The sequence below is a fragment of the Balaenoptera ricei genome, chromosome 8, assembly GCF_028023285.1.
Source record: "Balaenoptera ricei isolate mBalRic1 chromosome 8, mBalRic1.hap2, whole genome shotgun sequence".
Lineage (NCBI taxonomy): Eukaryota > Metazoa > Chordata > Mammalia > Artiodactyla > Balaenopteridae > Balaenoptera > Balaenoptera ricei.
In genome coordinates this window covers 97,299,197-97,323,727 of record NC_082646.1, presented here as the reverse complement: position 1 = coordinate 97,323,727, position 24,531 = coordinate 97,299,197, and the positions used below count along the sequence as shown (strand labels likewise).

The following is a 24,531-nucleotide window of genomic DNA, read 5'->3' as shown; positions in this document are numbered from 1 at the left end:
TTAGTGAAAAGTCAGAATTGGAAGGTACTTTATTCAAAACACCATATTTGCACTCTAAAATGCATGAAAGCAAATCCAACACCAACAAAGTATAAAGCGAGAATGCACTAGATCTAAGTAAACACTAAAAGGATAGCATTTATCACTGGATCAAAATGACAGTAGAGAAAACACCCCTTCCACAAAAACACTGTGCTACGAAGAAGGTTTGTCTCACAAAAAACCTTCCCCCCACACACAACAGCATACAAGTCTCTCTCTCTCTCTCCAAGGATAATGATATTCGACTTAGTTTTGTCTGAAATCACAAATAACACACTTGTAGAGCTGTCTCAATCCTTGTACTGTATACACTATCTATTCTTTACGTAGAGATGGAGATGAACATTTGGGACCACGAGGCACAAAGGACTCGCCTTTAAAATCAACTACTTTGTCTAGCGCTAATCCCCCATCTAAGCAGAATTAGTGACGTCAAACCAGTTTCCATGGCACAGCCAGACTCATGACAACTCTGTTATATGAAGCAGAAGGACAAAATGGGCTGTGCTTAATTGCACACAGAAACAAACATAAAACCAAACCCTGGTTAATCTCTCATTTTCTGGGGACTTGGGGAACAATTCTAAGACTGGAAGGTACATTGAGAATATTTGCTGAAGTTCCATAATGAAGACTCACGATGCTCATATTTCAGCACATTTCTAGTTTGTTATGACATATATCCAAATAAACAAGTCAAGTAATATTTTCTGTGATACAACATTCTTAATTCATCAGGTTGCTTACTTGCTAACAGCCACACGATGGTGTCTCAGTAGTGTGAGTTACTGAGGATCTACTAGAATTAAAATACTGCAAAATACAAAGCAGAAAACACCACTGCAGATAAGGAAGCACCTTTTCATCCAAAATTATTCTCTTCAATGACTAGCCCTCCCACAAGCCAGACATTAAACACACCAAACCCTATAAAATTCAGTACCTTGTATTTATAGCCTCCTATAGCTATGCTTTCTAGACGTTCCTCCATCCTGTGAAATCCCCAATTAGAAAACTCTCCTTAATGATCACTTGGATAAAAAAAATTCCCAAGCCTCTTTTCTTCCTTGCATGCCCCACTATTCTATCAGACTGTTGTAGTATCCTTGTGCACAGCTCTTACAAAAATACTATTGTCATAGAGGAAGTAACAGGTCTCCCATGAAATAAGTCACTGATTTCTGCCTTCCTTGGGACCCTCTCATCACTGCTCCACGCTGCAGGTGAGGGGGGGAAGATGGGGAGGCGTAAATGCTGCTGTGAAGCAATGGAACACAGGGTCAGTCCTAATGTGGACCGCTTACTTGATACAGAGTGTGACTGCAGACAAGGGAGATTGTGCAAAAAAGACTACATCCCAATTCTTCATATTTTCACTTCTTATCAGGGAGCATGTAAGTGTGCTCTTGGAGGGTCATTACTTTTTTTTTTTTTTTTTAAGCTTAAACATAACACAGAAATTGGTACAGACAGTTCTCTAACAGATTCTCAAAAAGACTGAGAAACGTATCAAAACAGGGTTCCATGTCAGAAAAGAATCCTGGATCACGGAGGTCAGATATATAATTAGAACCAGCGATCCAAATACATTATACAAACATTGCTTTGTGGAAGAAAGTTTGCAAACATTTCCCACATGAAAGAGAACTGCCTGCCCTAAAACACCATAACATGTCATAATTCTACCTTAAGCAATACAGTATGAAAGGGGCTATTTTTAGCTTTTCCATGGTTGTTATGGCAACCACCTCCTGGCTCCAGCTGTACAAAATGTTTATAATTCCAGGGAAGTGGAAAGAGCAAGTTTCCTCTATAACGTAATTATGCACTTTCTACTTGTATGATAATAATACCTTAGTTTGATTATAGGGACTTGTTTAGTGATAGTCAGCTGGCCCTAGGCTATAGTTCTAGAGAGTTTGGAAAATCGCATACATCAGAAGTAGAATCAGTGAAAGGGGAAAAACCCACAACAACAAAGAACCCTGCTGTTCCTCAATGGAGATACGAAACCTACGTACGGTAACCAACCATAGTTATGCCATTTGGGGATGGTAAAAAGGGTAGGCTATAAACAAATCACTTGTAATACGTAAGTAAGAATGCTTTCAGGTGATCTGTGAACTCGGAGTCTTTCTTTCTTCTTGGGCACACAGCTAACAACATTTCTGGCCTCCCTTGCAGTTAGCTGTAGCCTGTGACTGAGTTCTAGACAATGGGATGAGGGCAGAAGTGAGGGACACCACTTTTAGACCTGGCCCATGAAACCACCCATAAAATCATCCTTCCCCTCTCTTCTCTCATCTGCTGGCTGGATGCAGATGTTTCTGCAGAGAATCGCAAGGCCCAAGAGAAGAGTGGACCCCCTCACCCCAGATGGAAGGAGCCTGAGATCCCTGGATGACTGGGTAGAGCAGAGCCCCGATCGCTGATCCACACCAGACTGTGACGTGAGGGGAAAATCAACCTTTAGAGTGTTAAGCCACTGAGATTCTGGGGTGGTCTGTTATAGCAGTTAGCCTGCCTTGACTAATATAACGAGTAACTCCTTTAACTCAAGCAGACATAGCTGTTCCTTCTCCTATCCAAAAGTACCGATTCATAAAACCCACTTACATTTCTGACTAGTTCTTAGCAGGTGCCACAATCAACCCTGTGACATCAGTTTCAATACCTAGCCTATGATGGCTTTCTACCAGATCATTTCGCAACCCCCGTGTAAAATCAATTTGATTTCTTACAGGTAAGGATCCAATTCATCTTCTGTATGATAAACTTTACTCAGTGAATGCCTGTTGAAACAGATGGATCCTTTCCTTTGCATTCTTTGTCTTTATCTAAGGCTCCAGCTACAACTGTGATCGTGGCTGCTAGGTCTACAGAGAGAGGTGTGAGCACCTTGTGTCTGTATCATTTACTAACTGATTACTTAGCCTCATGGCACTCAGTTTCTTTGGATCTCACTTTTTATGTCAAATGAGGGGGGGTTGGTCTCAATTAAAGTACTGAAATTCTCTGACTCTTTGAATCTAATTCTTCCTGGTCATAACCAATATCTCTTTTGATATGATTTTTACCAACACACTTAAAAATTCCTTTTACAGTACCTCTGTGGTATATAAATTTCTTCTTTAAAGGATGGAATGTACTATCCTGAATTAATACTGTGTCACTTGCAGATATCCAAACTAGAATTAAGTTGATGACCCAAACTTCATCCCTCTTGAGTTCTACTCTGTCTGCCCTAATTCTCTGTAATCTTCTAGGATTCTGGTCTGGTTTGACCACCATCACTTCCATACCTGACCATCAGGGGCACACTCCCACTGTAGCCATCAATAAGTAGTTTAAAGGTTTTAAGGGGAATTTTACTAAAATAAAGCAATTAAAATATACAAAATCACATGTAAAATGCATTACAAAGAAAGAGCCTTGCTACAAAGTAGCTGCAAAACAAAATGGATTCCTAACTTCAGTGTCCTTATTTGCATGATGGTGGGAGGCTATCGAAGTTAAATGAGCAAACATATATCAAGTTCTCATCCAACACCTGGCACATAACATGGAATCAATAAACACGAGCTGTAAACCCTGCCTAAAGCTGGTCATGGAGGTTTCTTCACAGAAGTAGGGTCCCTGGGTCTCCCCTTTGCAAAGCTGTGACTCCTTTGGATCTCTTCCAAACTCAAAGCTATTTTGCAGAGGAAGGATGACTGTGAAGCCCTAAATTTAGCATATGACCAAGCAAGCCCAGCTCTTTGCAACAGGTTTTCTTGGAAAGCTTAGCCATCACTCAGGCTTCTCTAAGGGAGGAAAAGAGCTTAATTACCATCTGACACTTCACGCTATTTCAAATGTAAGGACTTAGCAACACATTTCTCAATAAAAATGAAGACATCTAGCATATCCTAGTGGACCCCATTCAAACTGGAACACAGCTGGGGCTAGAGGACACAGCCTGTTCCTCCAAGGGCAAGGGTGGGGGCTGACATCTCATAATCACTTTCTAACATGCCCAAGTCCCTCATACATCCATTCTCCTAGTAAGAACAAAAAACACCAGAGGATGGATGGGGTCTCGCTGCATGAAAGTCCACTGATTTGGGCTGTGAGAGCATAAAGCTTTAGGAAGGCATTCCCGGGAATATCCTAGCAACTCCATCCGCCCCCTCAGAACAGCAGGCAATTGAGTTAGTGATGGTGACTCAAGCAGATTTTTTAATCCTGATGTAAAGGAACCACACAACCCTGGAGAGGGAAATAAAAAGGGAATCGAGTGGAAAAGGCCTCCACCACCAGATGACTCATGCTTGACCGTGTGACTCGCCTGGCACATTACTCTGTCACTAAGACATGGAGGAGAGGTTCATTAGTCACTTTAATGAATTTTTCAAAGTAAGGATTCTCCCTATAAATAATCATGAGCTCTGTTGCTCTAGTGTTTGTGTGTGAGCTTATGACTCACCTTTCTACCATGCCAGGCAGTACCAACCATGTCATCTGCAAAAGAGAAAAAGAAAACATCAGTGAGGATGCAGGCTACAGAGAGAGTGGAGAGAACTCACCCACACAAACAGGGAGGGAATCACGAAACCACTCGCCACTTCTACAGACAGCAGTTATTTGATATACTCTGTACAATTTGCCTGTGGCAAGCGTGCTAAAAAGGAATCAGATGAAATTACTGGAGATAATACTGTAAATACTCTCAGTGAACTTGGCTAAAATTAGTCTTGCCTGAAATGTAATACTGACATGCAGATCTTCAAATAATTAAGGCTTTATGGTGAAATCCATGTCTCCCAAAATACATTCTCAGAAAAGGACATATGTTATCACAAGAAATATCCTGCCTACCAAACTTACTTAAGCTTTTTAATCTCAAGAGATCAAATAACCTTTTCCTATCAAAAAAGCCTTTAGAAGAATGCCATAAAGTGACATGTTGGCAAGTATTAGGTCTATCTTCACATTTATTTCTCTTGTTGCTCAAGCTAACTGTGAGTAAAACGCATCCTTAAAGAAAGTTAAAGTTATCTGTCATCTCAAATAACCAACAATGAAAAAAAGGACACCAGCATTTTAATTTTTTTATTTTTATTTTTGGCCGCACTGCACGGCAGGCAGGATCTTAGCTCCTGGACCAGGGATCGAACCCACACCCCCTGCAGTGGAAGCGCGGAGTCTTAACCACTGGACCGCCAGAAAATTCCATGGACACCCACATTTTTAAAGGACTTCATAGTTGTTGACTAAATACATATACTATGACGAGAGAAAGTACTTCTAAACTCTGTTTTAAGATACTATTAACTAAGAAAAGTTAAGACATCCACTGGCTTAGTCAAGGTCACGTCATAGTTAAGTACTGAGGTTGGAGTATGAACTCTGGACTCCTGAATATCATCAGTTCTCTAAGAAACAAATGCTGTTTTGTTACAGAAAAGTTTGCATGCATGCCAACCATAGGAATTTTAAGCTTTCTATCTTGAATAATGTCTTAATTAAAACAGCATTCTGACGAGCAGAGAATGTTTTCCTAGAAACATTTTGAAGAAAGAAAACGCATCCAGACTTTACCAACGTAGAATCTGCTCTGGAGTACTCCCAACCCAGATATCAACCTTGGGGCCGTTGCATACATTTCTCCAGGAAGAACACGAATTCAAACTGACACTGCATCATAAAAGGTAGACTAACACACTGCCAACTTCTAAACAGACAAAGTGGTGTCTTCAAAGCCTAGGGGAATCATTTCAACAGAAGTATCTAGATTTGGTCAAATCTTCCAGATGAAAAAAGGAGAGACCGTAAGAAAGAGTTTGGCCTGAAGCATCCCCTATCTCCCTCCTTCTTACATATAAGTCTGCGCTTGCGTTTTTGGGGGTTTTTTTGTTTGTTTTTGCCTGCGCCACACTGCACGCGGGATCTTAGGTCCCCAACCAGGGATGGAACCCGTGCCCCCTGCAGTGGAATCGTGAAGTCTTAAGCATTGGACCGCCAGGGAAGTCCCTCTATGCTTCTCATATTAAACTCATCTTCATAGAAGGATGGGGCAAAGAATGCCAACTGTCCCTCAACATTCATTCTTTCCTTAATATAACAACTGAATTTTCAGTTGGATATGCCGGCCATAAAAACTGTACTTTCTGCATTCTCTCTCACAGTGCATGTGGCCCTATAACTATGTTCTATCTGATAAGATGACAAGTAACACATGCAATTTCTTGGTCATGCCCTTAAAGGAGGAAAAAAATACATGTCCTCCTCTGTGCCTGTTCCTCCTCTTGATGGCTAGAAAGTAGATGTGACGGAAGGAGCTAAAGCAGCCATCCTAGACCCCAAGGTGAAACCATGTGCTAATGGTGGCAGAACAGTGAGATAAAAAGAGGCAGGATCTCTAATGATTGTGGAGCTCTTATGCCAAACATTGCTTACCCACCTAGCCTTTTATCCGACAGAGAAATAAATTTCTATTTTATTTAAGCCATTACTAAACCTCTGCTACAGCAGCCAAACCAATATTCTAACTGACATAACTGACCTTGTGAATTGTTAAAGACCAACCAGTGTTAACATTTTATGACTTAACAGAGAAACAATCCCCAAAGCAAACTCAATCAGAAATTATGGTGACAGCCCAAATGGCTTCAATATTTTATAGTTTGTTAAAACACGACCCTATTTCTTCCCTCTTCTAGGTCTGCTTGACTCAAGTCAGAATGTGCCCGCTCAGCCTCAGACCAAACGGTATGGAACTGGGCTTCCCTGGTGGCACAGTGGTTAAGAATCCACCTGCCAATTCAGGGGACACAGGTTCAAGCCCTGGTCCGGGAAGATCCCGCATGCCATGGAGCAACTAAGCCTGTGCGCCACAACTACTGAGCCCACGAGCCACAACTACTGAAGCCCGCGCGCCTAGAGCCCGTGCTCCGCAACAAGAGAAGCCACCACAATGAGAAGCCTGGCACCGCAACTAGAGAAAGCCTGCGCACAGCAACGAAGACCGAACGCAGCCAAAAATAAAAAATAAAAAAAAAACCCACCCCCCCAAAAAACTGTATGGAACCAAGTCAAAGAAAAAGCTGAAAAGGCTGAGTTCAAAGTTTATCCTTTCAACGCAGTCAGCTCTTCTCTTTTCAGATTAAATAACAACTCTTCAAATCGGCTTACATGTTTCCTAAGATTTATGTTTTTACAGGAGTATAGGAATCGCTCCACATGTAGCAATAGCTGCTGAATGTTTAAGGCAATGTGGTATGTACTCAGGCCAAAGAGCTAATCCTAGCCCTTCCACTCCTAGCCATGTGACCTCGAGTTTGTTTCTTATCCTCCTCTGAAGTCCTCTTAACCTTTATGTATTAAATGAAGAAGGCATCTACATCACAGCTTATTATATTCTGAATTTCATATAAGGTGATGTACATAACGGACCTAGCACAGAGCGCACCACGGAGTAAGCCCCTGAAAGAGAATTATGTCCTTTATTGCCAGCGTGCACTCTTCTTTCAGGACACAGCACCACTAAGTATCTAGGCCTCCCTTAACTATGTTGTGCCCAACACAGTTGAGAGCCAAAAACAGTGACACATTTTGAGGTCATCCAATTCAACTCACCACACAGAAATTTCTGGACAGTTCCAGCAATATTTTAAAGTGCCTCAATTGGGAGCTTCTTAGGGTAAAAGAACTGTTCTAAAATTAGAGTGCCATGATGATTTCAAGATTGTGTAAATTTACTAAAAACCATTCAACTATACGCTTAAAATGGATGAATTTTATAGAGTATATAAACTATCCCTCGATAAAGCTTTTTTTTTAAAGAAAATCTCAATAAGCATATGGATAAGAATTAAAGAACTGGAATCACAAAATACATTTGATGTTACTTTATCAGACACAGGAAATAAAAGAGCTCTCAAAATGCTCTATGCATATCAACTCATGGCCTGGAGCAATGCGAAGTAATAAACAGGCATTCTTCCATTCAGTAGAAGACATGTTAGTTACTTGAATCAGGGTTGGGTGATGGGAGCTCACGACTGAGCAGGAGAACAGATATTTATATAAATAAATCATTACACGACAATGCTATGAGTGGGACAACAGGAGTAAGGACAGAGGGCACCAACTCTTAGGAGAGGGACTAGTTACGACTGGGGAAACAGGTAGAGCTTCACAGATTACGGTTCAGTTAAGTTCTGAAAGAATAAATAAGAGTTCACTAGGCAGAAAAAAAATTCTAATCAAGGGAATAGAATGCAAAAATGCAAACAGCTGCAGGAAATTACAATATGCTATTAGAATTAATGCATTTAAAAAAACTTTTTGTTGAATGGATGAAATATACAAAGAAGTAAAAATATGTGCATCCTATTATATACGTCATGCAGTGTGCATATCATACGTCATGGACAGCTTCCCATGCTAGTATTACAAGCAGATGTACATCAGGCATGGTAACAGTTGTGGAGGATTTTCTTTGTAAGGATAGATTATATGCATTCTTAGCTGTATCTGAAAACATTTTTTTATTTAGTACATTTCATCAGGGGACCATAATGCTTACCTAATGTATTATAAAGAGGTCCCCAAGCATTTTGTGAAAAGAAGCTATTATGCAGTTCCCCGAAGTCCGTAGATCACTAGAAACAGGATGAGGAAGGAGAAGACTGACAATAAAAATGTTCTCACCTAGGGGTAGGTGTGTGTGTGTGTGTGTGTGTGTGTGTGTGTGTGTGCTTGTGCATGTGTATGCATGTGCGCACGCACAAGCGCATTTGCAGTAAGGAAATGAGACTTGTTAAGTGCAAAGTAGCTAAGTAGAGTTGACAGGGGTAGCCACTAACTGTTCAGCTTTCCTACACAAAAGGAGAGAAGGGATGGGATTTGTAGGCACTGATCAATCTGGAGAACTACCAGGGAAGTCTACAAGATCTGCTGATGGATTCTTTATTCTGACCAGGGATCTCAGTACCATTTGAATATTTAATAAGCAGTCGTGCAGAGTTTTAAAGTTTAACTCAGGTTTTCCCCCAAGATGTACATTTACACATTACATATTATGTACACATAAATACAGTCCAATAAGAAATATCACCTTAAGCTGGGATATTAAGGAAATACAAATGCACACATTGGGAGCTGTTTTTTCCTTACACTGCGCATGTCATATATTAAATGTCTCCTTTCTGAATGGCAAAGATTATACAGGAAATGATCAGAGACAAAATAAAACCCCATAAGATATAATCTGACTTACAAAATTATATCAACAGCATGCTAAACATTAAATCAGTCTTGATGGTCATCAGTGTGTGGACATCTTCAAAATATAGTCTTTTTTCTCCCCATTTCATTGAGATATAATTGACATATAACTTTTTATTAGTTTAAGGTATATAACATAATGATATATGTATATATTGTGAAACGATTACCACAATAAGTTTAGTTAACATCAAAAATATGGAACACCTCACAAATCTGCATGTCATCCTTCTACAGGGCCATGCTGATCTTCTCTGTATCGTTCCAATTCTAGTATATGTGCTGCTGAAGTGAGAACTAAAATATATTCTTTATACAGGTGAATTAAAACTCAAGAAGTTTTAATAACTTAACCCAAAGGAAGAAGCAGTGTTTTCAGTACCTGGCTATTAAAGGGCCAGAAACACTTGGTGGAATGCTCAATGACCAAATGATTCATCAGCAAAAACAGAAATCCACTCATGAAAAAGTTATATTCTTTGCATTGTTCATTGGTTTCTCCTCTTAAATTCTGACTCTACATTATTTCTCCTTGCCATAAAATAGACCATCTTCTCGGATCTATCAAATATAGCAACACTGAAGAGCCTAAGAAGAGTTAACCTGAAATCTGCCAGCTTTTATAAAATTGGTTAATGCCTTTAATTATACTTAAATTATCTTTCCTTCTACTCAGAATACATGTCATAATAAATTCAATTTCAAGCCTTCTTTATCTGGGTATGTGTATACAAGTAACTCAATATTCTGTGTATAAGTAGAGAGGCTTCACTACGTTAACATCAAATTAAATTCTCTTTAACATCAAGTTTTACATAGGATATTTAAATTAAGCTATTAGTATTCTCATTTTACTTTATATGCATCGATTGGTATCTTGATATCTGGTTATTTATAACATACACCAAGTGTTTCTGTGAAATCTCACTATCTATCTGAACTCCATCTCACAGCTTACAGGCTGTTTCTGGAGTTAACTCAATATGCTTATTTTAGGCCATCTGCAGGTGATAATTGCTGTACTAGGAAAATGTTTGTTCTTCTTAAGATACCGCTAAAATAAGGTTACCATAACTTGTAAGTTCAGTGGTTGAGAATATTAGAAAAATAGTAGTAAACATGACTTCTATACTTGTTTTCTCCTATGTTGAGGCTGTTTCCAAAAGTATACAGCAAACAATTTGAATTTAATTCTTTCCTAAGAAGTAGATAAAAGTCCTGTAATAGTACCTCTACAACAATGGGAGCTTTAAGTTCTTGCAGAAGAAAAAAAACAAATGTTTCCTCTATATATATATACTTTTTAGTGACGGTTTCATCAATCCTTACCACAAAAAAGTCCTAGATGTCTAAAATCAAAGGGAGAAACGTCACTATATGTTATCTCATACCAAGATGTCACATCACTTTGTATGCAAGCTGGCCATAGAGTATACACATATACAAAGATAAATGAGTCTTCACCGACAATAGCTCAATATACAATTTCTCTTGGGGACACCACATATTCTACTCAAGAGTGAAATATTTACTGGTATTTATTGCCACAAGTACGTATATCCTGGTTGGGAAACAAATAAGAGGCTGATTTACTTCATACAAAATCAAAATCAGTATTATTAGATCATTCAGTTGAGATAACCTGACTCAAAAATGCATTGGCTTGATGAATTGGGAGATTGGGATTGACCTATATACACTAATATGTATAAAATGGATAACTAATAAGAACCTGCTGTATAAAAAAATAAATAAAATTTTTTTAAAATGCATTGGCTGGCCTAGAAAATCCTTGAAGACATTATACTAAAATGTATCCATCATAGTATTCTGAAATATTTCTCATATTTTTGGCAACTGTTTGCATTGCTTTTGTAATTAGAAGAGCACCCACAATCAGTGTCATTTCTAAAAGAAACTAACATGAATAAATTTTTTTTCTTTTCATTTCTCTGGCATCAGTAATCAAGAGTTTGTAGAAGGAACCTTATTTTATACTCAAAAGCCAATCCGAGTTTCCCACTTTTTAGTTTGGTATGAAAACTGGTAACACAAGCAAATTATGCAAATTACGCAATTATTTCACAAGCAAATAATTTCTTTTTACAAGCAAATTATTTTTTTTTAAGATTTATTTTTTCAAATATTATAGGTGTACAATTGACCAAAACAATGTAAGTATAATCTAAACGTTGATAGTTATTAAAATAAAAGTACAATTTTATGAGGAATACATTTTTTTTCTTTTTTTATATCATGTAACCTCTGGCATTTGGTCATTTTTTGGAGAGAACAGTATAGAGAAAACACTGTTGTATAGTGCTCAAAAAGATAACTAAAAACCCAAGTGAAACGATTAAAATTCAAGATACTTTAGTAAAATAAGAAAACAAATACTGACACCTGTATCACCATTATATATAAATAGGAAGTGTAACAACTTGCTCTAGAATCTGGGCAAAGCCCCAGGAATCCAAGCTATTAGTACAAATAATTAGGACACCACAAATAGCCACTTTGTCCACTTCTGCCCTGCCCTCTACCCCAGAGAAACCTGCTTGGAGTAAACAGGATCTGAATTCAAGCAACTGAAAAATGAACCCACACAAATTAGAAGGAAGCAGATGCAAATGCCTTAAGCAAATTTTCAATTGGAATCATTAGCAGTAATTTTTAAAATCACAGTATAATAGCGAAAAGAATTACGTAAAGTAACAACGATGTTACACAATGCCTGTTTTGGAGAAATGAGGTGGTAACTCCACTGAAGTCACACTAGAATGACACAGCACACATTTCCTTTGACAAACGGTATAATTTGAGCTCTGTGGTACCAAAAATACAACTTAATTAGAAATTCTTAGAATCTCACCTGTATGGCTAACAGAATACTTACTGCGCAGGGGGTGAAAAGCTTAATGAGATAAAGTTTTTAGAGTGCTTTGAGATCTCTGAGCATTGTTTGGTTTTCTTCTCTATTAATGTTTAGGTCTTTGTGGAAGTTATGAGCCCTCCTTGCCATTTCCCCTCACCCCATATTACTTAACCTGAAATTCAGCCCCACGCCATAAAAAACTTTTCCTTTTATAATAAATTCTGGTTTGATTTTGTTAAAATAATTACCAAAAGAAAAAGAAAAGAACTTTCCAGAACAGAGAACTGAATGCCAATTAATTATAATGAAACTAAAGCCATAATTTATAAACTCTAAACAAAAAGAAAAAGAACACACATACCACCACATACTGTTTTTCTAAGTTTAGCATTTTATAAAATGCTAAGAGTTTCTATTACTTACGTTTTCCCCAAATAAGCTGACTTCTCCAAAAGTGACAGATTTAGGTAGGAGAAAATAATTCCTAAAGTTCTCAAAGAGATTTTTACATTTTCACCCATTTATAAGGCATTTCTCCTATAAACTAGCTTTACTTGGAGCTGGAAAGAACCTTAGAACCAATCTCCAACTACTCCCTCAGTTTTTAAGATGAAAACTATGGAAAGAGTGGTTGTCATGTAGTTTGACAAACCCATCATTTTATGGTTGTGCCTGAAGCAGCCCATTCCTATGAGACTCTAAGGGCTAAATGTGCCCCCAAATTTGGAAATTTTTAAGAGCTTAATGATAGCTGCTTTCAAGTGGATTAAAAGACTCTAAATATTAACTTGGAATGTCTTCGTTCTGAAAAGCCCTGGGTGGGGGCAGTGGTGAGGGTCATACTCTCCTTCCTACAGTTTATAAATTTCCTACTGTTGTTAACTTGAACTCTTGGGGCAGAGTCGGGGGGATAAATTCTCAGCATAATCCCTAAATTAAATACAACTAGACTGCTGAACAGAGATTCTTCTGACGGATTTCCAAATTAATACAGGGCTCCCCCTACTGGTACTAGGTCACATGCCAGAGGCAAATCCATGTAAGAAAAAGTAAACAAGCGCTTCTCCTGTGCTTTTTCATCCATCTGTCCATCCATCCAAACATTTATTATTATTGTCTATCCCATGGGCAGGGCATAGCATTATGGCTAAGTGACGTACAATGAATACATAGTGGTATTATGAGAAAAAAAACCTGACTTTTCAAAAGCATGCAAAGGGCCTCATACTCCAAGTGATTTGATTTCAGATAATCATAGGGATGGAAGAGATTGATTTAGTCAAAGCCATTCAAATTCTTCAACTCAACCAAGCAAGCAATGATTCAGTTTGAGTAGACTGAATACTTGGAGTTACTGAACAAGGGAACAGGAACTCAAATGTCTAAAAGGTCCAGGTGGGTAACATAAATGAGTGCAGTAAGTCAGACTAGTGGGGACTGTGGTAATCTGGAGAGTGCAGGCCTAATTACTCAGCATGCTCAGCTGGTACTCAGCTCTAATCACTTGTTGCCATGCAGCAGTTCAGGTCTATGTTACCCTAGTCTTAGATTTTTCCCAAGAGAAGCTAGAAATTTGGGTGTGAAATGTCCCAATTTGAAAACACAGCTGGAGCCAACTAAAATATGCTGGTAGGCACATCCAGCCCACAGACAGTTGATTTGCAACCTCTGGCCTAGAATCAGAAGGGAACTCACCTTTCATCACTGGGGATAAAAAGTGAGTTGATCTGCAAAATACTTAGGAGGTTGAACTAACTGGCCTTGATTAGATGTGTGTGTGCGCGCATGTGCCTGTGTGTGATGTCACGCGTCCCTTCTCCATGCTAAACATCTCTAGTTCTTTCAACCACTCCTAATAAGACATGGTTTCAAGTTTCCACTTTGGCTGATTATCAGACGAAGGAAGAACTAAATTCTGATCCCCTGCTTAATATACTCCTCCTCCCCATTCCCAATTAAAACAAACAAAACTCAGTGGTACTTCACTGTAAGTGGAAATTGTTAATAAATTTTTCCTTGGGTCACACCTCCACCCACCTCCTTCTCTGCTCTAAGAAAGGTAATAAAGAAGGTTGGGACATCCCCTCTATTTGTCAGAATGATAGTCTGGAAATCTCCTAAGGGATCCAGGTGTAGGCAGGGCCACTCCCTATCGTCCACTGTATTCACCAAGCCCAGTTGCAGCTTCAGGGCCCAGTACCTTCAGAAGGCTTATTAGGTAAACTGTGGGAAGTGCAGGTAATATGGTTTGGGCCATGTTCATTTGAAAAGGAGTGAAGAGTCTATGGTGTCTTGAGGTCCTAAAACTGTCATTAAAGGAATCAAAGAAAGTCAGGCCTAGAGAAGGAAGGCAACACTGAACGTGGCAGATGTTAAAACAAGTGATCTCAAAACAGTAACAAACAATGCAAAGAAGATCTGCTTCAGAACTTGTCTTTGGATTGGTGCTCAGTGTGCTACCTGTTTCAAAGTGGACTTGTATATACCTGTCTCTGGAGTTGTGGCACGTTCCCCATTTTCCATGATTTCTCTAATAATAACCCATAGCAATACAACAATTTCATTTGCAAACTCTCCGTATTCTGAGATGGAAACCCCTTCCAGGCATAAAACTGGAACTATTGTAGAAGGGTGTAGTTCAATAACTGGAGGTTTAATTATCTCTAAACTCCATCATTTCTGGTCTGAAGGTCATTGTTCCTGAGGAGAAATAAGCCTTACCTTAGATTTTAGTCACAGAACATCCGAAATCACAAGGAAAAAAGCCCTGGCTAGGAGGACCTTTCTTCCAGTTGAAGGCTGATCTACCTGCCATATCAGTCACCTATGTACAATTCCCACACCACTGCTCTCCTCACCTTGGCACGTTCCTGCTCTGCAGAGAACAAGAACAAGACTAAATTTAACCCTGAAGGTATTTAAAGCAAAACTGTAAAGCAAGCAACAAGGCTTCTAAATACCCCTTGGGTTACCTCAACTAACCTGGTAAAGGGAAAGCCCAGTTAAGCAAGTCACTGAGAGAGAAGAAAGGAATAATCCTAAATTATTGGATAAGATGAAAAGTGAAATAATCAGATGGAACTGGAGAGAGAAAGGCCTGGGAGAGCTAATCTGGACTCTTTAATTGAACATCAGGGGTCTACAATCACAACTATTCTTGTTAATATTTCTTCCTCAATATTCTGGGGACCACTCATCGCCACTTCATCTGCTGATGACCTGTAATTCCCTCGGTCAGGATATTTCACTTCTATTATTCCTCTACTGGAATGGGGGACTGATACGATTTTTATCATCTGACCTATTGATACAGGATGGGAACACATGGACCAAGCACTAATCCTGGACCTGAAGGAAGGTCAAGCCAGGTCATTCAATACTCATGAGGCAGCACAGGCTTCCAACTAGATGCTGGGCCCTACCCAGGAAATATCTCCAAATTAGGGGCACAAACCCAAGGTCACAAGGGCAAGCTGACTCTTCCAATCTTTCCTGGCACACTCCTCAGATGGTCAGCCCCTATCATGTGGTTTGGTGAGGAGATAAAACTTGGACCAATATTGATAGTGAGAAGAGGTTGTTCTCTTTCTCATATAAGCCTTTTTCGATACATTTATTAAGGCATTAGGCTGCAGACATCCATGCCCTGGTTCCCCACATATCCAGCCACCAGAAAACCTTGTAAGATTCTAGAGCCAGACTAATTTTCATCTTCTTTTAAGTTACCCCAGGGCTCCAAACAGCCACTGATACTGAAAATGTAGCCCTGACCCTGCAACATAACACAGTCAACTAAAGGACAATAGGCACAATTCATCAAAATATACTATAGGGCAAATCACAGCAGCACGAAAGAACACTAAACCTGGGAGCGACAGACACAGAACTCCATCAAGGTGAATGTCCCTTCTCGGTACAAGATCAACACACGTACCATAAAATACACATTGCCGGGCCACTCTGCCACTAGAACTGTCTTTCTAAAATGTACATCAGATCACACCTTGTTTCTACTTTAAGGCTCTCTGCCCTCTTGAGCACAGCACTCAAGGACCTGCACAATCATGTCCTAATTTACTTTTCTGGCCACTGCACACCACTCACCTCCTGCTGTTTGATCAAACCATATCCACACCTGAACGGGCACTAGTCCACTGTGTGACAGAGATGATAATGACCCGGATCCTGCCTATAGTACAGTGAAGACTAACTGGCTGTCCTCCAGATGTTACTAATTCCATGATGAATAAATCAAGAATTTTGAATTGTTTTTCCACTAAAAGTACCTATCACAAAGGGACAGGAAAATGCATATTTACATGAAAGATAAATTAAAGGATGATTGTTTGGCTTAACGAAAAAGTGTTTTAAATAGCAAACTCCCTTAGTGCTTTGTAAATGGGATGTGACTTGCAAAAAGAGGTTCACATATAAAAATTTTAAGCGTATATCCAGCTCTTCTGCTGGTGATACTTCCCATCACAATATGATAGGGCATGATGTTTAATAAACTGGCATTTGTCTCTAACTCATTTCGTGGGAAAAAGTATCCATGCCCATGGGAAAAAAGAAAGTGGAAGAGGAAGAATAAAGAGGTGGGAGAAGCATTTTATAATTTGTCAAGATACTAGGACTGGTGCCTCATTATTATTCCATCATTATTTTAAAGAAAACGGAAAGATCCTCTCCAGTGCTGTGGGACTGGTGGTGCTTCATCCACATCTCCCGCCACTGTACTACTCATCGTTAAGCAGGGCCATGAGGTGACCACCACCAGCACACGCTGATCTGTGCTCAGAGGCTGCTGGAAGGATGCGGTGTGTGACTGCAGAGCACAGCAAGCTGACTGGTTCTCACAGATCAAGGTCAGGACCTTGGCCTTTTATCACTACTACTCTGTAGACTGCCAGCCCAACATGCATGTTTTGGGAGACAGAGGAAGCCAGGGTTTTAGAGTGTAAGGGTATACAAACACAGAAGTACTGACAACCAGGAGATCTCAGGTGAAGATGCTAACGTTATCTAGAGTAAAAACGCTGCACAGTTTATCTGATAGAGGAATTAAAATGATCAGGAGACTAATTTGGAGCTAGCATTAACAATGCTATAGGATGGACCTAGAATCTGTCATACAGAGTGAAGTAAGTTCAGAAAGAGAAAAACAAATACCAGATGCTAACGCACATATATGGAATCTAAAAAAACGGTACTGATGAACCTAGTGGCAGGGCAGGAATAAAGACACAGATGTAGAGAACAGACTTGAGGACACGGCAGGGGAACGGGAAGCTGGCACAAAGTGAGAGAGTAGCACTGATATATATACACAACCAAATGTAAAATGGATGGCTAGTGGGAAGCCGCTGCATAGCACAGCGAGATCAGCTTGGTGCTTTGTGAGCACCTAGAGGGGTGGCATAGGGAGGGTGGGAGGGAGGCTCAAGAGGGAGGGGATATGGGGATATATGTATACATATAGCTGATTCACTTTGTTGTACAGCAGAAATTAACACAACATTGTAAAGCAATTATACTCCAATAAAGATATTTTTTAAAACCCCACAATTCTATAAAATACAATTTAAACACTGGAAAATATTTTTCATGATTAACTCATTACAATATATTATGAAACACATGTACATAATAAAACGCTCATTATTTTTTAACTCTCATTATTTTTAAGCATTTGGACAAACGTATTAGAAAAGATTATCAAAACAATAGTACAAATCAGTCATTTCAAAATGCAAAACCATAAAACAAACTATAGACTAGAAGTGATATTAATTTTGATCAAAAAATTTGCTTGCTATGGGACTTCCCTGGTGGTCCAGTGGTAAAGAATCTGCCTTCCAATGCAGCGGATGCGGGTTCCATCTCTGGTCTGGGAACTAAGATCCCACCTGCCGCGGGACAACTCAGCCCGCGTGCCACAACGAGAGAGCTGGCAGGCTGCAGACTACAGAACCCACACGTTCTGGAACCTGTGAGCCACAGCTAGAGAGAAGCCTGCGCACTGCCAACAGAGCCCACGTGCCACTACAAAAAGATCCCACATGCCAAAACGAAGACCCGATGCAGCCAAAAATAATAATAATAATAATTTGCTTGCTAAAAAAGTAACAGTTGCACATGTTTACTAAAAATCTTTATCACCTCTGAGTTTAACAAAGTAATAGAAATATTTTTTAGAGGCTTTAGTATGATCTGGGCACTTTTCTAAAGAGGTTTACACATATTACCTTCTTTAATTCCCAAAACAACTCTGTGAGGTAAAGAGAATTATCATCCTCAATTTATAGATGAAAAACTGAAGCACAGAGGGTAAGTAATTCACTCAAGGCCACATAACTAGTAAATGATAGAGTTATTTAATTAACTTGAAACCTCATACAGATTATTGAAGAATGATTACATAGTATGCCAAGGGAAATACCTTTAAAACTATACAGATACATGCAAATTAACCACGTTTTTTGTTTGTTTGTTTGTTTTTTAAATTTCTTTATATTTTGGCTGCATTGGGTTTTTGTTGCTGGACACAGGCTTTCTCTAGTTGCGGCGAGCAGGGGCTACTCTTCGTTGCAGTGTGCAGGCTTCTCGTTGCGGTGGCTTCTCTTGTTGCAGAGCACGGGCTCTAGGAGCGTGGGCTTCAGTAGTTGTGGCACGCAGGCTCAGTAGTTGTGGCTCGCGGGCTCTAGAGTGCAGGCTCAGTAGTTGTGGCTCACGGGCTTAGTTGCTCCGCGGCATGTGGGATCTTCCCGGACCAGGGCTCGAACTGTGTCCCCTGCATTGGCAGGCAGATTCTTAACCACTGCACCACCAGGGAAGTCCCCTTAACCACATTTTTAAAAGCATTAATTTTCTGCATGTGGGTCTTGATCCAAAGCTACTCACAGATGCACTTGTTTGTATTGATAGTTTGCCTCACACTGAATCTTACTTGAGAAAAAATCTTGGTTAATAACAACAACGAAAGAGATACAGCGATTATTTGTTTTATAAAATTATTTGTCATATTACAATATGATTCATTAGAGGTGCCTTTAGGTAGCAAGCTACCAAATGTTACACAGTGTGCATGCATCAACAATGTAGCTTTCTTTTCGGTAGAGCTGGTTTACCTGAATCAACCATATTGCTCAAGGCTGAAGTTATAAAGGCTGAATTAACTACATACTTTAAAAGCAACATATATGTTACACAGGGAGAAGCACAGCCATATACGAAAAGCTGATCAAGGCATAAGATTTTAGGGTCCTTGAACTTGAAATCAACCATGTAAGGGTTATGATTTCTCAGGAAATGAAGACCCAAGGAGAACTTTTCTTTTAAATATCACAATAGAAAAAAGGATCAAGACTATGCCATAAAGTAAAAATTAATAATTACGTTCTTATTTATATTTATCTGGTCACTTCAAATAGTTTTGAGCTAAATGTTTTTTTGGTTTTCTTAAATTAGTATATAAGAGTTAATGAAAATAATTAGGCTTTTCCATCAGTATGTTCAAATTTAAACTACCCCACATTACGTATGGAAATTCTGCCTCAGACAATATTTTCTTCTGGTCTGGTATGTATAATCAAGGTACGATATCTCATTGTAGTTACTGTTAAAATAGAAGGGGAAATGGGAATTCCCTGGCAGTCCAGTGGTTAGGACGCCGTACTTCCACTGCAGGGGTTTGATCCCTGGTCAGGGAACTAAGATCCTGCATGTCGCACAGTGTGGCCAAAAAAAAAAAAAAAAAAAAAAAAAAAAAAAAAAAAGAAGGGGAAATGGTGTTCAGATGCTCATACTTCCTAGCTATTAGTCCTTTTATCATATATTAGCTGTGGTGTCTTTTGTTGGCATATACGAGTGACGTGGCTATAATGGACACCTAGCAACTAGAAGTGAGAGTAGTTTCCATGTGTGGCTAATAAAAATCACTGTCATTACTCTATGGTCCCACACTGCCCATACAGTGCTTTCCCACAACATTTAGCTCCTCACCTTACGTAGACCACAGGGGATATGGAATGGAAACAATTTATCAGTGATGAATTATATACAGATGAAAACTTTGTAACAAAAAATCAATCTTCAGCCTAAGTTAGTTTGTACAGTCCCAGGGCCTACTACAGTGCTTGCATATAGGAGGCATTTAATAAATGTTCAGTTGTTAAAAAGTAAAACTATACAGACACCTGTTCGGTATTTAGTTCTATTTCCTGAAGACACGAGGAAATAGATTGCTTTCATCTGGAATATGTACTTACATCAAAACAAGAGCTGACTGAAGTGAACAAACTGATTCAGTGTTTTTAAATAGAAAAAAAAACAAAAGAAGATGGCATATTTATAAAGAAGCTGCTTACCTTGCAAACAGAAAGAACATTAACATTTATCAGTTTCTTGATGGTCTGCAAAAGAAATATTGATAATTTTATATAGATTTGATCATGGAAGTAACCATATTAGATACACATGCAAGTGATCCAGAGGTGCACTGAAAGTTTCCCCAGATACAGTAAAGAACTTGGAAAATGAGAGGAGTTGGGGCAAAGAGGCAGATTTTATTTTACTCTGTGTTACAGTACTTTTCTACCAAATGCAGCAATTCATACTAATATACAAAATTCAAGGTATATGTACAAGTGAAATGTGCAAGCAAAAAGACATACTAAACCTAAAATAAATACGCAGTTTCCTCTCTGCTAACATGGAAAGGAGAAATTATTGAATCTAAGGTTTTCAACAATTTTTTTTAATTTACATATTCCTTCAATGATATGCTTTTCTAGTTTTTATTAAAGAATTATACATGCATCAAGGATATACCTTTCATTTTGGTAGAGCTAGTTTATCTGAATCAACCATATTGCTTTATATTGATATTAACACATTTATGGTTTTTAAATTGATGTTTAGAATCCTGATACTTAAACAGAGCTGTTTTGATATAATAAAAATGATAATAAAAAACTGGAGCTATTATTGACCCTGGTTCTGTACAAATGAGGTGACAAATATTTTCTCATTCAATCCTTCTAACATCTCTGTAAAGCTGCCTATTTTACAGACAGGAGAACGGAGACTAAGTATGGTTGGGTCATTCCCCGGGGAACTCAGGTAGAGTAGAAGGACCAGGGTGTGAACCTCGGTCGTTAGTTGGACTCTAGTGCTCAGAGCCTGAACGTTATACCATATTGTCTTACACATACCTACGTGCATTCTTTTTGTGACCATAATCGATAAAGAACGACTTACACTGTCCAAGTCAGGAACATCCAAAAAGTATTCCGGATACCCATATGACATTCCCACATTGTTCACTGAAATAAGACAAGATCATCAGCTGGCTAACATATACATTTTAGAGATTTATTGAAAAAAAAGAGATTAAAGATATCAACTAAGATGATACATACAATTACATAAAATGCTGTTTATGTCTAGAGTGACCTGTCTCTCCAAAATCTACCTGTAGGGACAGTTCAAATGTTTCCTCCTTCATTAAGCCTTTCTATACCCAACTCCTGGCAAAAGGACTTATTTGCCTCTCAATTTCCCTAGCCCCTTGAAGTATGTGTGTATTCTGCCTCTGTAATACAATTATTTGTAGATATTGCTTAACCCCTCTCTAGATCGTCAACTTCCATAGTGTAGTAGAAAGAGCGGAAAGTACTATTATGTAGGAGACCGGAAACTTGAGTTCTACTTATAACTGTTTCAGAAAATGTGTGAATTGGGGTAAGTCACGCATGATACACATCTCAGTTTCTTCACCTCTTAAATGAGAGCTCATTTAATCATTCAACAAAATTTACCATTCATCTATGTGCAAGACGTGTCAGGAACTAGAAAAACCATAAAGAAAAAGGCAGTTTCTGGCATCATGGAGCAAACTATCCAGTAGGAAGAGAGAGGCACTAAACAAAAAGGAATAAAACAATTATTTCATTGCAAAGTACAGAGTGCTATGGGAGCCGGTCCCAGACCTCATCTGGGATATGCGGGAAGGCTTGAAGTTCACAGCGGTTAAATAACTTGCGCAAGGTCATAGAGCAAAGTAAGGCTAGGATTCAAACTCAGGAAATTTGACTTCAGAGGCTAGGCTCTTAACCACTACTTTAAAGCCATCCTATGCCTTCATTCAGTATTTAGTTCAGGAAAAACTGTGAGTAATAATTGGATAATAAACAGAAATCTGATAGCAATGTTTAATAAAACAGTAGAGTATTAGAGAAGAAAGCTTTCAGTAGCAAAAAGATAATGAAATTCTGATAGTTCTGCTCAAGCTTATAAGGAATTGTGCCTGATAAACCTGATAGTAGTAATAGTAACTTTTTCAATAGACTAACAAAATTAGCAGTTCAAAGGAACTCAATAAGGGTTCTATATTTAGCAGTAAGCCAGTCACTTCAGGCTGTGAGTCTCAAGATTTTACTGGTACAATTTGGTCAGGATGGCTCGAACAAGATCCTTGAAACCTGTCTGAAAAGTCTGTAGGCAAAGGACAGTAGCAAAGCAAACTGTATTTAACTCAGATTCTTGCCCATCTGAATAGGGATGGTATCTAAACAAAAAAATAATAGCAGGTTCAAATCCATTTTTATTTTTATTTTATTCAAAAGGTTCTCCACCCACCAGAGGTCTAGGAATCAATTCTATAAAAGATCTGTTAACAATTAAGCCAAAACTAGTTGAAGGTGAGGGTTTATGTTCATTCAACTTTGTCTTAACCATCTACAGAGTTATAAATGATGAATGTCTTATTATAATGTTACTAAGAGAAACAGCAACAACCAAAATATCTGTTAAAACACTATGCATAAACAAAATATTCTTTACAAAGTCAGTTTAAGATTACAGAATCCTCAAGGAAAGGTTTTTGCCAAATTGTAACATTCTTCACGATTTCAAGAAAATGCTGTTGGGGACTTCTCTGGTGGTCCAGTGGTTAAGACTCTGCACTCCCAATGCAGGGCGCCCGGGTTCGATCCCTGGTCAGGGAACTAGATCCCACATGCCACAACTAAAAGATCCCGCGTGCCACGACTAAGACTCAGCGCAGCCAAATAAACAAATAAATATTTTTTAAAAAATAAAATAAAGAAAATGCTGTCACATACAGCAAACTCCATCTCTTTTCACTCTCCTGTATCTAGAAAACTTTCTATCTTCAGATCTCTTTCTAGCCCATTGAAATACTAATGCTCTATTTCAAAATTCTAAAGAAAATTGAATAGTGTAATTATAAATATTTAAAGTCCAGACATGGATTAAAGAAAAAAATCCAGGAACTTTGTAAGCAGCACAGTTAACTTTGCAATCTTTGCAACTTCTGTTACAAGGCCAAAGTCGAGCTAAGGAAGCCCACACATAACTAAGCAAGCAAGGAAGTGTTACTCTGGGTAAGGCTGTATTTACAACAGAAAATCTTCAGATCTGTCTCTGCTAATTGAGCAAAGGAAAGCCATCAAAGCTATCTACTCATACAGTGAAAACGTGATCATCTATTTAACACAACTCTAAAAGAAAACACAGTCAACACTGAGAACGTTAACTCAAAGAAATAAACAGCATCACGTATAAAGGTTATACTTTTATAACCAAAAATACACACAGAAAAGAAAAAGGTGTTAAAGCTGGAACAGATCTTTCAGAGCACTGAGCCTGATTTTATTTTATTTATTTATTTATTTATTTATTTATTTATTTTTGGCTGTGTTGGGTCTTTGTTTCTGTGCGAGGGCTTTTCTCTAGTTGCGGCAAGTGGGGGCCACTCTTCATCATGGTGCGCGGGCCTCTCACTATTGAGGCCTTCCTTGTTGTGGAGCACAGACTCCAGACGCACAGGCTCAGTAGTTGTGGCTCACAGGCCTAGCTGCACCGCAGCATGTGGGATCCTCCCAGACCAGGGCTCAAACCCATGTCCCCCGCACCGGCAGGCAGACTCTCAACCACTGCGCCACCAGGGAAGCCCCACTGAGCCTGATTTTATGAAGGGAAGTACACGTCAAGGTCACACTGGCAAGTTGTCCTTTACTAGGGACTAGGGCTCTTAAATCCTTTCCTGCTTCATTAGTTGCACATTTTGCTAGTGGAATATATGCTACCCATATTGTCTTCACAATAAGTAATCACTTCAGGGTGCTATTATTTAAGAGTTAAAGAAAAACAACTGTTGCTCTCAAACAGTTATTTCCATAAATTGCACAATAGTGTGAATCTTATGGAAAAGGCAAACTCATTGCAATTTTATTTTGAGACATTAGGTGGCAGCAACAGCCAAACAGCAGGCGGAAAGCTTTCAGAGACTTGGAAAAGGAAGAAAACAGGCTTTGGGTAGG

General features: G+C 38.9%; 1 protein-coding gene and 1 non-coding gene across 2 annotated transcripts in view; both read right to left on the bottom strand.

The window, feature by feature from the left end:
* The window catches only part of HSD17B12 (hydroxysteroid 17-beta dehydrogenase 12), a 178,894-nt gene that overhangs the window by 24,710 nt on the left and 129,653 nt on the right, over window positions 1-24,531 (bottom strand). Inside the window, exons 5-7 of the mRNA XM_059931416.1 lie at window positions 21,446-21,510; window positions 20,554-20,598; window positions 4,508-4,542 (exon numbers count right to left, since the gene is read on the bottom strand). Coding sequence (XP_059787399.1) covers window positions 4,508-4,542; window positions 20,554-20,598; window positions 21,446-21,510 — 145 coding nt within the window. The remainder of the gene's footprint in view (window positions 1-4,507; window positions 4,543-20,553; window positions 20,599-21,445; window positions 21,511-24,531) is intronic.
* LOC132371190 (U6 spliceosomal RNA) lies at window positions 9,505-9,610 on the bottom strand. Its single transcript, XR_009504811.1, has one exon. It is a non-coding gene; the product is annotated as a U6 spliceosomal RNA (small nuclear RNA).